Source organism: Neovison vison, chromosome 1, assembly GCF_020171115.1.
Source record: "Neovison vison isolate M4711 chromosome 1, ASM_NN_V1, whole genome shotgun sequence".
NCBI lineage: Eukaryota > Metazoa > Chordata > Mammalia > Carnivora > Mustelidae > Neogale > Neogale vison.
In genome coordinates this window covers 202,077,417-202,094,005 of record NC_058091.1, presented here as the reverse complement: position 1 = coordinate 202,094,005, position 16,589 = coordinate 202,077,417, and the positions used below count along the sequence as shown (strand labels likewise).

The following is a 16,589-nucleotide window of genomic DNA, read 5'->3' as shown; positions in this document are numbered from 1 at the left end:
TATCCAACTTTAATAATGTTTTGTCTGTAAATGTAATTAATACTGCATTTGAGTCTTTTTTATTTGATGTGCAAACAATCCCTTTAATAATCTTTATTATGAAACTTTGTGGAGGTAGACACAAATAATTAATTATTATTCTTTGTCCTGGTTATTTAAAATCTTTCCACTATAATTTCATTTTATAAGATTTTACATTTCCCTTAATTTATCTTAATTTTAAACCTAATAGATTCAATAGCAAAAGTTAATAATTTCTTCTTATTAACATCTTTTATAAGGATAACATTTCTTGCTTGATAGATTCTTCTAGGTCCATGTAGTTCCCAAATGAGATGGAGACATCCCATTTTATTTTAATGCTAATATATTTACAGAAGTTTCATAGATATAAAATAAAGCCAAAAGGTAAAATGCTGCAGTAAAATCTAGATGAGATTTTATATATTCCTATCGAGACGTAAAACCAAGTACTACTACCATGACCCACAGAAATCCCTTGCTTGATCTAAATACTGAACATCAGAGTTTTAAAAAACTGAAGAGAGAATGTTATCTTGATTTCCGTATTTCCTGGAAGAATTGTTAACTAATATATCTTTTTTTGCAAAATGAACACCTGCATGTCAGTTTCTGCTTTTCTTCCATTAACTTACAGTCATATTTGAAATTAATGGGTTTATTCCTCTCTGTCCATGACATAATGTAGTGATTATTGCATGTTCTGTAGATCAGTAGGAGATACAAAGAGAGCCTGTGTTAGTGTCTCAGTGTCATGGGAGGGTAACTGTCCAGTCCTCTGATGGGCCCCAGGAACTAGACATGAGAATTTATCTTACATACACATTTCATTCATTCATTCATTCATTCATTCATTTATTTCAGTGTGGGGCTTGAGCTCACAACTCTGAGACAAAGAGCTGCATGCTCCACTCACTGAGCCAGCCAGGTGCCCCTTCCACACACATTTTATAATTTATGTCAGACCACACCAAATACCCATCTTTATTTGGAAGCAGTATGACCAGCTCTTTTCATGAAACGTGGTGACATATAATTAGACAGGAAGTAAACCTTTTTATTTAAGTCAGGATAGATCACAGTGTGTATCTGCTCCGGTTCTAGTTTACAGGTCTGGTTCCTACACTAGAATAGAACCACTGAAATGAGAGTGTGTGAAATGGGTGTACAAGGGCAAGGAGCTTAGTAATTCTCAGCTTAGAAAGATGAAGGATGGGGATATATACCTGTGGCTTTTAAAACTGTCAACCAGTTTACCAAATACCAAGAAATTAAGCAAAGATTATCTTTTGAAGCTAAAAAGATATAAAAAGACAAGTGAATCAAAACCGTGCACTTAGTGTAATACCATGAAACTCACTTTCAGAGGGGGCTTGGAAGAAATACAGCTTAAAAGAACCTTAGATCATAATGCCATAATACCATAATTTTATAGTGTAATTATTAAGGATCCTGAGTGTGGTTTGAGGTACACAGGACTATCTGGAGGAAGCCTACCTTGCTTCCTGCAACTGTTAATGTACTAATATAGGCTATTAAATCAGAATCATTGTGATTTTGACTTTTGATTTTCACAATTCCTATGGCCTTAATCCATTTCAGTTTTAATATCAATATGAGAACTAGGTCTTATGTGATGCTCTTATGGCTGACTCTCCTATGTGTGGAGGACTTTTTTTTTTTTAATTTTTTTAAAGATTTTATTCATTTATTTGACAGACAGAGATCACAAGTAGGCAGAGAGGCAGGCAGAGAGAGAGAGAGAGGAGGAAGCAGGCTCCCCGCCAAGCAGGGAGCCGGATGCGGGACTCAATCCCAGAACCCCGAGATCATGACCTGAGCCGAAGGCAGCGGCTTAACCCACTGAGCCACCCAGGCGCCCCATGTGGAGGACTTTTAAGCTGAGATTAGAGATGGACCAGAGACCTTACATTTATATCATCTGTTCTTTTTTTTGTTCTCTCATGTTAAAGAGATCATTAATACATTAGTCAAAGTAAAGCCTTGCCTTTTAAATGGCTAATGGCTTTATTTACTTGACAGATTACTAAGTGTATACATGTCAACCCAATGTCAATTTCACAGTTAAGTAACAGAAAAATAACTGTCCATAAATTGCTAATAGTAAGACTTACAGGATAAATAAATCAAGATAATCTAAAGTCCTCTGAGGCATGCTTATTCTTTTGTCCAAGGTTTATTACATGACAAAACTATTTTAGTTATGTCTTTTATGTTTTACAAGCTGAGATTCTGATAGTTTTTCCAGAAGAAAAAAAATTTTACCAGATGCCACCCATTCATTTCAAATTATTTTTTAAAGTAAGAGATTCTTCCAAAATTTTGTGTTACATTCTTCCCAAAATATCAAGTTTATATTCACTGTAATCATTGTCCTAAAGTAGTCATTGTGATTATGGGGAAAGGTATATCAAAACAGCTTTATTCTATCAAATGGGAAAGTAGTTTATTAACATGAAGAATAGAAAAAAAAAGTATTATTTGATTTTTTTAAAAAAAATCCATTTGAAGAGATAACTGTGTATAGTAGGTCAGAGAGATTAGTTTTAATTCTGACATGGCATAAAAACATTGGGCTTCTCTGTACATGGGGTGTATTACTTAGGATGAAGTTGGCTGCAAGTAACAGAAGACAGCTCGCATTTCTTAAATAAACAAATTTAGTTCAAGGTTGATTAATTCAGTACCTCAGTGGTGTCCTCAGGAGCCCATCCCCTTCTCATTTTTCTGCCTTGCTTTCCTCAAAGATTTTGTTTTCTCGGTCTTGTCCCTACATGGTCTTGAACTGGTTGAAGCTCTCAGCATCACACAACAACATCTAGGCTTGCCAAAGGAAAGGCACTTATTTGGATCATGTTTTAAGAATGATGACAACTTTCCTGAAAACCACCCAGAATGTTTTCTTGCACATCTCTTTGCCCAGAATTATGTCCTCTGAACTTTCATAAACCAGTCTGTGTCTGAGAGAGGATACAGCTAGAAATATAGACACAGCCGTGGGTAGAGCAGCAAGTACTACCTTTTTGAACATTGTGTCCCCATTGCTCAACAGAGCCACGGGTATATGGTAGTTTCTCAATACCTACTTGTTAAATTAATAAATGAATATATGTTGTTGATCTGACATCCTCCAATAAGATGTTCTTGTGACAATGTAAGTCAAAGTTGTACTTTGGGTGATCTCATTTTAGCATTTTTTTAAAAAGACTTTATTTATTTATTTGACAGAAGAGAGAGAGATCACAAGTAGGCAGAGAGGCAGGCAGAGAGAAAGGGGGGAAGCAGGTTCCCTGCTGAGCAGAGACCCGGATGTGGGGCTCAATCCCAGGACCCTGAGATCTTGACCTGAGCTGAAAGCAGAGGCTTAAAACCCATTGAGCCATCCAGGCGCCCCATCATTTCAGCATTTTTTTTTTAAAGATTTATTTATTTGACAGAGATCACAAGTAGATGGAGAGGAAGGCAGAGAGAGAGGAGGAAGCAGGCTCCCTGCTGAGCAGAGAGCCCGATGTGGGGCTTGATCCCAGGACCCTGAGATCATGGCCTGAGCTGAAGGCAGAGGCTTAACCCACTGAGCCACCCAGGTGCCCTCATTTTAGCATTTTTAATAAAAATTATCCTGAAATATGAAAAGAGTATGAAAAAGCATACTCTTTTTTTGGCCTTCACTCAGGGCAGTTTATCGTAGCAATAGATCTTGCTGTGATTATCGAAATGTTCTGCCCTGTCCAGTATGGTACCCACCAGCCACATCTGGCTACTGAACATTTGAAATATGACTGGAACAAGTGAGAGACTGAATTTTTCATTCTATTTAATTTTAATTAATTAAAATGTAGATAGCCATGTGTGGTTCTCAGGGCTAACACTCTTGATTTTCTGGAGGCTAGCCCTCTGGCAACCTCATCCCTTGGGGAGAAATCCTTTCCCCCAGACCTTGTGTTCTGTAAGGTGATTCATATTGACGTTTGTTCAACAGAGAAAACTTTTCCGGCTTGACAATTTTTTTTTTCCACCTTTAGTTTATTAGTAGCAGTAACCAGATGGCACCATCCTAAGAGGAGAGGTACAGAAATCTGGTAATCAATAGAGATGAACAACAAAAAAGCAAAACAAAGTAACAATTACAGCTAGCATTAGATGGAAAAAATAGAAAAAAAAAGCTAACAACATAAACATAATAACTGATTTAATGTGTAGTGAACATTTGGTTTGATTCATATTTATCTGCAGAGAAGACAGAGATAGATACATAGCTAGATACAAAAGTTATGAACATTTTTCAAAGATTTCATGGGAAAAAGTCTTAATATTTGGCTGGTGGAGGGATAAACCAGTAATTTGGAAAATGTATCCTATTCTTAAGGGATGCTGATAGATAATTTTGCTGGGTATGCATATTCATATACAAGCATTACCTGTGTTTATACTCATACAAACATATAAATATTGTGTGGATAGATAAGGTCTTTGATCCAGTTTGATGATAGCAAAAGAATCTAGGAGTTCTTTAGAGTTTTTCCCCTCTAAATCAAAGATTATCAATGTTGTTTTGTTAAGGATAGTATATCTTTCCCCTCACTTTCCAATGATATAGAAAAGTCATTGTGTTAATTAACTTATTAATTGTTCTTTTCCAACAGAGTCTGTAAACTACACTGTGCTCAGAACAAAAATAAAGGGGGACATCTGGGTGTCTCAGTTGGGTCAGGGTCTGACTCTTGATCTCAGCTCAGGTCTTGATCTCAGGGTCATGAGTTTGGGCTCCATGCCAGATGTGGAATCCACCAAAAGAGGGGGGGGGGGAAGGAAAGAAAAATTATTCAGTTAGCTGCTTGTTGTTTTTTTCTTTCTTTCTTTTTCAAGATTTTATTTATTTGAGAGAGAGAGCACAAGGGGGAACAGCAGAAGGAGAAGCAGGGACTGGATCCCAGGACCCTGGGATCATGACCTGAGCCAAAGGCAGATGCTTCACAGACTGAGCCACCCAGGCACCCAGCTGCTTGTTGTTTCTACATAATTGTCAAGGAGTCAATTTTTTTAAAACTTCAGACTACACCTTTAAGTAATACTTAGAATTATTATACTTCATTTTTTTAAAAAAAGCATTCTATTTATAGTTACAGCATTTTGTACCCTGTGATTTACATATTTGTATTAAAGGAACTTAAACCAAAAAATTATTACAACTTAAAAAAACTTGTAGATTAAATCACATGTGCTAAATGTAGCTATTTGTTATCAGATAAGAAAAAAAGGGAAGTCCTTAGCATATAGTGCATTAGGAACTTGGAAACTGAAGTATTTATTTCTTAAATCTAAGGTATTCAGTATCTTCCCCAAGGCCAGCTAAGGCTAGGGGACAGCCTGCTTGAGGTTTTTTAGCACCTTCTCCCATAAATAAAAAATGTATCCAGATCACTATCCTGCATTATAGTTAAAGGCTAATAGATCTAGCCCATTTTCCCACCACTGGCTTTGAATCCAGGACCACCACCAGGTGTCATTCTAGCATTTTAATTGAAGCTTGTATACTTAATTAGGTATTATTGAGCTGGTCAAGTTTAACTACAAAATCTATTTCATGTATGTGAGTATAATGGAGAATTACCAAGTTAAGGGAAAAGGCTGTGAATAAGATCTTGTCGTGAACTAGAAAAAAACAAAACAAAACAGTTGACTCATGTATATTTCTACTTTGTCCGGCACTAATCCCGTGGCCTTGCATCTACTACAATAGATGTACAGTAAAGCACATATTTATGATCATGTGGCCTATTTTGACAAAAATTTTGCAAGGCCTTGCTTTTGAAATCAGTATATTACACACCATACACACACCCGAAATTCTGAGTTTAAACTAGCATTGATCATCACGGGAACTTCAGAGTGTACCTTGGTGAGTTCAGAGCATCAGCTTCTGTTTATAGACTAGTCTAGTTTATAGACTACCTAGGTAAGGGTGCAAAGTCAGGCATGACTCTGCAGTTTCTGGACATATTGTGTACCTGTGTGGGTGGATTTTTGTGGCAGCCCCAAGAGCTGCACACCTGTCCCAGACCAACCTAGAGCAGTCGTCCTGAAAATGGATTATTGTAGATTTCTTGGCCAAATGCCTAGGCTCAGAGCCTTGACTAATGCAAAGACTCACTTCCTGTGTGGAACTTTGTCTAACTTATTAAAATCTAAACATACTGAAAGCCTTTCTCAAAAGGAGTTAAGACAGGCATTGCTGTAAGGAATATTGATAGACCCCATGTGGGCATTGGCAGATGCCCAATCCACCTACACCAACACGCAGTTAGGTCCATAGATTAAGAGAAGATAATGAGAAAGCAAATGTGGAATAAATGCAGTGAGGTAATGCATACAACATGCATGGCAAAGCATACATACCAATTATTATGTTTTGATAATTCTTAGACAAAATGACACTATTAATAACACTATTATTGAGAGGGATTAAAAGGCTTATGTGAGGGGCACCTGGGTGGTTCAGTGTGTTAAAGCCTCTGCCTTCGGCTCAGGTCATGATTCCAGGGTCCTGGGATCGAGTCCTGCATCGGGCTCTCTGCTCAGTGGGGAGCCTGCTTCCGCCTCTCTCTCTCTCTCTCTCTCTCTCTCTGCCTGCTTCTCTACCTACTTGTGATCTCTGTCAAATTAAAAAAAAAAATCTTAAAAAAAAAAGGCTTATGTGAAAAAGCAAATGGGTTACTATTTGCAGCACATTTAAATTTTAGAAAGGAAATGCTTTAAAAATATGTATTTTTAAATACATATTTAAAATGTTTTAAATACACATTTAAGATACAAAAAATATTCAGGGCTGCTGGGTGGCACCGTCGGTTAAGCGGTGCACTCTTGGTTTTGGCTCAGGTTATTATCTCAAGTGGTGGGATTGATCCCCACGTCAGGTTCTGCCCTCAGTGCAGAGTCTGCTTGAGATTCTTTCTCCTTCTCGTCCTCTCTTTGTCTCTCTCTCAAATAAATAGATAAATCTTAAATATATACATATTTACACCCTGTTCTTAAAACATGGTATTAAAAGAAATTCATACAAATTGCAAGATAAAAGATTTGTTAAATCTGAGTTTCTGATCATTGCCTTGACAAGTAGATTACAAGAAGATAATAATAGTTTTCTTTATTCCACTTAAAAATGTGGATGTTTAGGTTGAAAGTCATCTCAAGAGGAAAAAAACATTTTCTTCCCAGCTTTGGCCCCCAGTAGCATAGAGTAATTCTTAAAACTCATAATTACCACTGTTGTAATTACATAACTATTCCTACTAGGTAAAAAGGGGGTAATTACTGAGCCTGAGTTTTAGTCGTACCATTCACAGGTTTATGCCTAAAAAATCTTCTTCACTTTCCTAAATATCTCTATGTAGCCAAGCCACCTCTTCTTAATAAGTTAGGTTGGAATTTGAACCTTTTCTCAAGCAGTATAACTTGTCTAATGGAAACATAGAAAACCGGAAGTTTAATGAAATTATTAATCTGCTTGATTTGAACAGTCTTTTGACTAAGGAAGTGAACATGTGGCTCTTTGAAAATTAAAGTTGTCCTTTGGCCTTAGTTGATCAGTGTGCAGATTTTATATGTCACATAAAATGGAGTAGATTAAAATTGCAGTATCATCATTGCCAGATAACCACACTATGCAGCAGAGGCAGACAATAGGCCTTCCGAAGATTTTTGCTGTGCGACTGTTTGTTCATGGATTGTAAAACTGCACGTGGAATTTTTTTTGTTCTTACAGGGTTTTGCCTGGCTGTTCTCTCCCACATCTTCTGTGCCAGATTTTCCATGTTTGCAGCGAAACTTCTGACTCACATGATGGCAGCCAGCTTAGGTACACAGGTAGGAGAGCTCCAGAATTTCTACCTTTCATGAGATGTTCATATTTCTTCTGTGACCCTTGAACTGAGTTGGATAAGTAAAATTTAATTTCAACTTAGTTGAAGTAAGCTTGTTTCGTTTTGTAGCAGAGGATGGAGAAGGAGCACGGTAAGAGGAAATGAGAGTTTCAGAGCCTAAAAAGAGTTTCAGAGCCTCAAAAGTTTATGAATGTTTTTCTCCAGAAAAGTACTGTACTATCATCCCCTATAAGAAAATAGCTGCTTCTTATCACAAAGCATCATATTCTCAACTTATATATGCTAAATATATAACTAATGTGTATATGTATTAAAATTAGCATAGTTTTTAATCTGTTGGAATAAAATATGCTCTGTTACAAATCCTTTTATATGGAGGGCATTAAGATGATACATATTTAAAATATCTGGATAATATTCAGTTGACCCTTAAACACAGGAGTTAGGGCACTAACTCCCCATACAGTCAAAAATCTGCATTTATCTTTTGACTCCCCCAAAACTTAACTACTGATAGTGTACTGTTAAGCCCTACAGGTCATATAAACAGTTGATTAGCATATATTTATATGTTATGTGTATTAAATGCCACATTATTAGGCTAAAGCAAGCTAGAGAAAGCATTATTTTAGAAAATCATGACAAAAAGACATTTATAGTACTCTACTTATTGAAAAAAATCCACATGTACGTGTACCCACACAGTTCAAACCCATGTCGTTCAAGAGCCACCTGTATTTTGTTCTGTTTAATATTAAGGAACATGGTTCAGTAGGACATTCTTTTCTGAAAAACTATTCGAGTGTCCATTGCATAAGATAATAGCATGAGAAACGTGTGGTCATTCATCAGCACAAAATTTAAAACCCAGTTTAAACACAGAGGACAGATCAAAAGATGAAAAATTAGTTGCCTTTTCTCTCCATGGGGTACTCACAGCCTAGAACAGTAGACCATGTGTGTGTGTGTACTATGAACATAGACTATTTGCAAACTACTCTGTGAATGTAGATGATGGCTTAATTTATTTTTCTGTGGAAGTCCAGGAAGTCTTCATAGAGCTGGTGATGTCTGACCTGGACCTTGAATGAGAGTTTCATGCAGTTTGTTGATAAGGAGAGAGGTGGGCATAGATGTTTGTATAAGCAAAGGGGAAAAGCATAATCACTTCTACTTGAAGGCTGCAATTACAGGTCCAGATAGTAATAATACATTATATAATATTATTATTGAGAGAACTTTGTATTTATTTTATGAAGCAAAATTTCCCCTTTTCTAGGTAGTTGGGACCCTTCTGGAGTACAAAAAACACTATTTCTTGATTGGGTGCTACTGGTTATATGCATATATTCAATTTATGTAAATTGAATATATGTATTTTTATTTATGTAATAAATACATGTAATATATATGTAATATACATGTAATAAATATATGTAAGTACATATATTTATGTATTTATGTACAATTTATGTAAATTGTGCTGTACACTTAGGATTTGCATACTGTCCTTCAGAGTGCTAAAAGTATTTCATTGAACTCTGAACAGAAGTTTTTTAAATAATACCAGTGGAGCAGCTAAAATATAAAATGAAAAATTCTCTGAGATACTGGACTCCTGCTGACTTTTTTTGGTCCCAGGAGTGAAAATTGGCACTTGTAAATTTCGTAAATTTAATTTAGGGGGAACAATTAAGAGCCAGACTCTAAGTAGAGGATTCCAGATTGAGTTTTTTGAAAGTACCTATGAGCTAGGGGAGGTAACAGCTGTTCCCAAAAGGGGGCTTGCATTGAATTTGACAAAGCTATTTATATTGCCTTGGTAACCTATCTTAGCTGTCTGATCTTGCCTTTGCTTCTTGTATGTAAGATCTTAGAAAACCCGCCTTCCATAATTAGAGTTTACTTGGCTGCATTCACCACCCACTCTGGTGATTTTTTGGCAGCAGAATTTGTACAAGTCTTAATTATAGCACTGTAGAATTATAGACAACTCTTCAGTGTCCTAGCAGACAAATTTGCTCATGTCTAGGGATGCGAAAGAAGGACCCAGGATTTATATGTTGGGACATTGCCTTCTGATTCACGTTATACTTAACATTAATTTTAGAGAAGAGGGTTAGTCAAATCCATGTTTTTCGGTTTATTTTTAGAATAGATGAAGCCATGTGGCATGAAGTATTCTATAATGTGTGGCTTCTGACATGAAATCACTGAAAACATCGTTTCCATGGTTTATTTTGGTAGGAAATATTGGTATATCATTGATGGAGAAAGTACTGTTTCCTCAAAATGGTTTACCTATCTGCTTTGATTTTTTAAATACCCTCTAAATGAAAGAGAATAGTTGTTTCCCTGAAAACCTCTTAGCAAAGGCTTTTTTAAATTCTCAGACTCTCCAAAAAAAGAAATGAAGCTGACTACAGGAACTTGTGTCCGCCCTTTCTGAATTTTTAAAATCGTGTTTATATCTCCAGTTACGGAATCTTGCCAGGGGGGTGTTCCAGGTCCAACCTCGGATCTCTCGTTTAAAATCCTCCATCAACGTTATGTTGACATCCTTAGAGTGTGATTTTCCTTTTGAGAAGTCTTCAGAATTAGATATTTGGCTTATATCCTTCTTTGGCTCCAAGAATGAAACTTCTCTAGCTGGCCTGGAGTGTTTGGGTTGCAAATTCTCACAGCTCAGCCAAAAGCATTCAGTTTTAAGTCTTTATTGCTTACCTTGACTAGGTTGAATGGCCTTTGTGGGAAAGGGAAGAATGGAAATGTGATAATTTCTGACTTATTTCAGAGCACTTGGTGTCAATCAATGAACAAGGCAGGAATCAAGAAAATAAGCTTCTGGCTCTACTTCTATACTAGAAACATATGTAAAAATGTATACTTATACTATACATCCATAATTTATTATAAAATGTATTATATGTAGTCTGTAAATGGGAGGAAGGTAAACAAGAATCCAAAAATTATTCCTGTTTTAAAAGCCAAAAGATTCTGCTTTAATCTGTAGCTTGTCTTTCTAGCATCTTTGAGAATCGTTGACTATAAATAACCAGCAGGTGGCAGTAGAAGATTTTTTTTCTTTTAATGGTTTTTTTAGTCTAGCAAAAATGGAGTTCAGTAGAAAACTTGAGAGATGTTTTTATAGCACTTCTTTGGGCTAGAGAGTATTCTTCTGCAACATAGTAAATATACATTTGTGGCTTCTTACTATTGTTTTTTTAATCCGTTTTGTTTGGAATTAAATAAATGTGTAGGGTGCTTTAAGAAAGCTTTGTACATCACTAGCTTAGAATGTATTTTCTGTCCTTTATCACTTATGTTAAATTCAGGGGCATAAGATTGTTTCCATCATTGTATTTTTTGCTATGAATAACTTTTAATAAGTGTGTTATTTATACTGAAATATGTGTTCATTGAAATGCCACAGGTAGAAGTTTTTGAGATAAGATCTGTATTTTCAGTATTGCTTATTTTAAAAAGTATGTATTTTTCTTCAGTGCCAAGTTAATATTTCTCACTTACCTAGAAGAAAATTACTAACTGGCAAGAAATTGTGAGACCATTCACTTCAAGTATGAAGTGAAAAGCAGCAAACAAATTTTCATGGCATTGGGTGATATTTCTCGGAAAAACATCTAATTATATCTTTGGAATTTTTATCTTAGAATCACATTGCCAACCCATGTGTGCCCTGATAAGGCTGGTAAACAACTAGGACAAAGGACAAGTTTGCAGTTCAGGGTTCCTGGTTCTGGGGGTTCTGTCAGGAAAAGCAATTCTCCAAATCTAAAAAAAGAACAGAAGTTTTCTCATAGAAAACATGATAAGATAGAACTGCATTTACTCTGATTGGTAAACCTAACAGAGGGAAATATTTGGGGCTTTTCCCTCTGGTTTTTTTTTTGTTTGTTTGTTTGTTTATGTGTCTTAAGCACAAAATTTGGAGCTAAAGAATAAATTTGCCTAGAAAAATATATATGTAACAATGATTAAATTTGCCAGCCAGTCTATACATTATCTGAATTCAGATGACAGTTGAGAATGTCTGAGAATTTTAAATGCTTAAATTTAAGTTTTTCATGGCCTTTGGATGTGCAGGAGTATTAACTATATAGGCCTTCTCCTCAATAAAAGGCAAGGGAATTCCCTTAAAATTCAGAGGGTTGTTCTCTGGTAGTTAGCTGAGGTTGGGCTATCATTGTTTGCCCAGTATTCTCATTCTGCAACAATTGGGGTGTCGTTTTGCCCTGTCATTTTGTTTCCCAGGTAGAATGCTGCTCACATATTCCTGCCAGCAGGTTCTGCTTTAATCTAACCTGTCTCATTTTAGCTTTGAATATCTAGTATCTTTGAGACTCTGAGAATCATTGACTACATGTGAATGAAGCCAGAAGCCATGTGTAACCTCTCAAATACAGACTCCTTCTGGCTCCCGCAGGGCCCAGGTTCTCTCCCTCAGCTTGGCACTATTTGGTTGTGACCGCCTGCTCGCGAAAGCCATTATGTGTGTGTAGAGTCTGAAAACATATATCTAACCAGTATATTTTTATCAATTGAAGCAGAATGCGACAGAAATTATTAAGTGTCGACTAATCAGAACATTGGCAGAAAGTTTTGGTTTATCACTTGGTAACCAGGGTATCCTATGTTTTTTCTGCTTTCATTACTAAAGGAAAGTATTTAAGAATTTACATGCAAGGATCAAAATTGGATCATGCTTTGACGATTGGGTACTTGAGAAACACAAAGGGTCATTATTCAGTAGAACATTTAAGATTATTTGTTAGTACGTAAATAAGTAGGTTAGAAAAGTGTTTCATATACTTCGCGTTGGCATCTTAGTAAAATTCAGATACTGAACCAGTAAGTCTAGGATGGGTTTTTGGACGGGGCTTGTTAGGAAGTTAGGTTAACCATGTTACGACCCAAGGAAATCTGGTTGTGTTGCTGCCAAGCCTGCTTTTGCTGTTATTATTACTAAAGCCACACCGTCAACCTACTTCCTTGACTATGAGAAATTATTTAACAAATGCTAACTAAATTTTTTTATTTAAAATTATTTAAGAAATGCTAACTAAATTTTTAAATTTCTTTTAAAGTGTCACTGCATATGAAACTACTTAACGAACATTTGTCTGTCTTTCTTGAAGGAAAGACTTCTGCTGCTGGTTTTTTTTTGTTTTTTTTTTCTTTCTTGTTTCGTCCTCTCCCTCCTGTGCCCCAACCCTGGGTTACTAAGAAAAGGAAAGGTACTTAGATAAGCAAACTAATGTACAACTCAGAGTACAGACTAGGCTTTTATTTTGGTCTTTCTCATAGAATTTCATACTTGGCAGAGCTTCTCAGTGTTGTTTTTGGACATAAAATAAACCACTAGAAAGAAAGTGTAGCCAGCCCCTCCCCAAGTCCTTCTTTCTTCTAAGGAGCTCAAAAGTGCCCCCACTTAAATGGTACTAAGTATGTAAGGCATCTATTTTTTTATTTTTCATACAAAAAATTCTGTATTTGATTGTGCCTTTTCTTCATGTGGAGATTAATTTGGTGAACATGGATGAGGAGCATTCTGCATACAGATATGAATATACACTTAAGTCGAATTGATTACTCTGAGTCTTTTTTTAAATTTTTTAAATTTTATTTTTTTTTATTTGTTTAAGATTTTATTTATTTGACAGAAATCACAGAGGCAGAGAGGCAGGCAGAGATAGAGGGGGGAAGCAGGCCCCCCGCTGAGCAGAGAGCCCGACGCGGGGCTCAATCCCAGGACCCTGAGATCATGACCCGAGCCGAAGGCAGAGGCTTAATCCACTGAGCCACCCAGGAGCCCCAATCTGTTTGAGTCTTAATGGCCCAAATAATATCACATTCATGACTGGTGCCCATTCATGTAGTGAAATTAAAAAAAAAAAAATTTAAGCAAACCCTGCTTATCCCAGGTGAGGATCATCACTCGTCCACAAACTCAGCCACTTTGAACTCATCTACCATAATGCGCAGTTTTGAGATTGTGCAATGGGAAATTCCAGGCAAGCTAGGCACACAGGAAGTATGTAAATAACCGTCTAAAACAGTGACCTCATTGTAAGAACCCAGTATGAACGCAAGTCTCATCTTCTCTAGTCTACTGTGTAGTACTCCATTAGCCGTGGACTGGGTTGGGGGCGGGGGGTTCCGCTGGAAGGTTTTCATGAGCAAGTGGAATTGACCTTGTTTTTGAAGAAAGTGTAAGATGTGAGGACTAAGAACGAGGCACGTTCTGGGAAGGGAAAACATCAAGGATCAAGCATGGAGTTTATAATGGACCTGGGAATTCCACTTCTCTGAGGCGTGCACCTGTGGAGGAAGAAATAGATCCCCCAGCCACAGGGGAGGCAGTTTCATATTGCCTGAGGAGCATGGAGAGAGAGTGAGGGCGTCAGCCCAAAAAGGTGCAGTATGAAAGGGGTGTTTTTAAGGATTAATCTGGCAATTAGGGATCAAATGAAAAATGGATTAAAGTAGATGAGAGGCTGGAATTTAGGGAGATGAGTTTAGAGAAGCTGGACAGGGCAGTTTTACCCTTATCTGGTTAGGATGAGTTGTGAGCTTGGACAATGGTAGGAGTAATGAGAATCCAAAGGAAAAAATAAGAACTGATTAAAAAAAAAACCAAACTGCCTGTTTTGCTTTACGAAAGCTTTGGAATTTCACTTCTCTCTTTAAACCAATAAAAAGACCACATTGCACATTTTACATTGTTTAATAAGTGCTAATATAATATTAAGTATCTTATGAGGTTAGAATTATGATATAGGGACTGATATCACCCCTGTTTTATGGATGGGGCAGTCAGGGTATGAAGAATGTAAGTTCCTTGCCTGAGGTCACACAGTTGTAAGGGACAGAACCAGTCATTGGGCACAAGCAACCAGGCTCCAATCCTTGCCTTTAACCATTATGCATCCTGCCACATAAATCAGGAATTAACGAGGTTTACTCTATCACCAAAGAAGGTAGATGATTTTAAGGTGCCTGGGAAACTGGTGGTTTCATTTGACTCAAATATAAAAGGCAAAAAGGTTTAATAGATGGAATTTGTGCAGTTTGTATCCTGAGGGGTTTGAAGTTTCCATAACACACATAAGCTAGTGGTTTTGATGTTACCTACATGGGCATGGAGGTCGTGACACCGTGAAGTAGGTTCTTTGAGACAGGTTGTGTAGAGAACTTGTGATTATAGAATACACATAGTTAATGTCATTTGTGGCACTCACTGCACTCAGTGATTTACATGTATTGCCTTATTGTGGTAATGACCAGATGAGCCAGGACCTGCCATCATTCCTATTTTACAAATGGAAAAATGGGACTAAGTTCCATTACCTGTCTTAACCGTCACTGGTAGAATGTGGCAGCTGGAAGAAAGATTCAAAGCCAGGCAGTCTGGCTTCAAACCCATGTGTTTAAAACACTGCCATATAGAATGAGAAGGATCATTAGATGCAGATAATTAAAGCACAGTTAAATTTCCTGAAGCCAAGGAAGGGGAAAAGGTTTCAAATGGAAGGATTGAGCGTCAGTGGGAGATTAGTCCTCAAATTTGGCAAGAACAAGGTCACCGGAAACTTTGGAGAGATGACGAAAATGAGACAGCAAAGGTTAGAGGATAAAGGGGTAGGGAAGATGTGGGAAAGGCTAAATCAGCCCGCACCTGAGAAAAGTTTGTCAGCTGAAGGAAGGGGACAGTCAGCTCTGGAAGGGGAGCAACTCAGGTGCCCCTGTTCATAAAAAGCTCACTGAAAGGAAGGTGGAGCCTGGGGCTACCAGCTACCAGCAGCCAAAAGGGGGAGATTTCCCTCTTCTCCCCACCCTCCTCATTGGTATTTTCCTCTTTTTTTTTTTTTCCCTTAATATTTTATTTATTTATTTATCAGAGAGAGAGCGAGCACGCACAAGTAGGGGGAACAGCAGGCAGAGCAGGCAGAGCAGGCAGAGGGAGAAGCAGGCTCCCCACTGAGTGATGAGCTCGGTGCAGGACTCAATTCCAGGACCCTAGGATCATGACCTGAGCTGAAGGCAGCTGCTTAACTGACTGAGCCACCCAGGCATCCTGGTATTTTCCTCTTTTGAAATAGAACCTTTTATAGAAAACTGATGAAAGGGTAATAAGATTTAGTGCATTTCTCTCTGGTCCCTGTTTTTATTTATACTTTTTGATTGCATGGAAATGAGTGACACTCTGCTCGTGTGCCTAGCCTAATTATGTTACATCTAGAAGATTAGAGCTATAGTTTGAGCTCCCCCTCTCCCATTTCTTGAATCCGAATTTCTTTGATGCCTTTATATGTGACTCTGCAGTCAGTTATGAAGAAAATTTGTAACTACTGATTAGTTGTTTTTACAACAAAAAATATTAATATTAGTTATTTGCAAGTATGTGCTTTGAAGGGATTAAAGTGATGTTGGTATTCAGATAGGCTAAAATTTGAATCTTAGGGGTGCCTGGGTGGCTTAGTAGATTAAAACATCTGCCTTTGGCCCAGGTTATGATCCCAGGGTCCTGGGATCGAGCCCCGCATTGGGCTCTCTGCTCGGTAGGGAGCCTGCTTCCCTTCCTCTCTCTCTGCCTGACTCTCTGCCTACTTGTGATCTCTGTCTGTCAAATAAGTAAATTTTTAAAAA

General features: G+C 37.3%; 1 protein-coding gene across 1 annotated transcript in view; it reads left to right on the top strand.

The window, feature by feature from the left end:
* The window catches only part of ADGRV1 (adhesion G protein-coupled receptor V1), a 549,981-nt gene that overhangs the window by 245,160 nt on the left and 288,232 nt on the right, over positions 1-16,589 (top strand). The window contains exon 83 of the mRNA XM_044265783.1: positions 7,805-7,905. Within this exon, the coding sequence (XP_044121718.1) occupies positions 7,805-7,905 (101 nt within the window). The remainder of the gene's footprint in view (positions 1-7,804; positions 7,906-16,589) is intronic.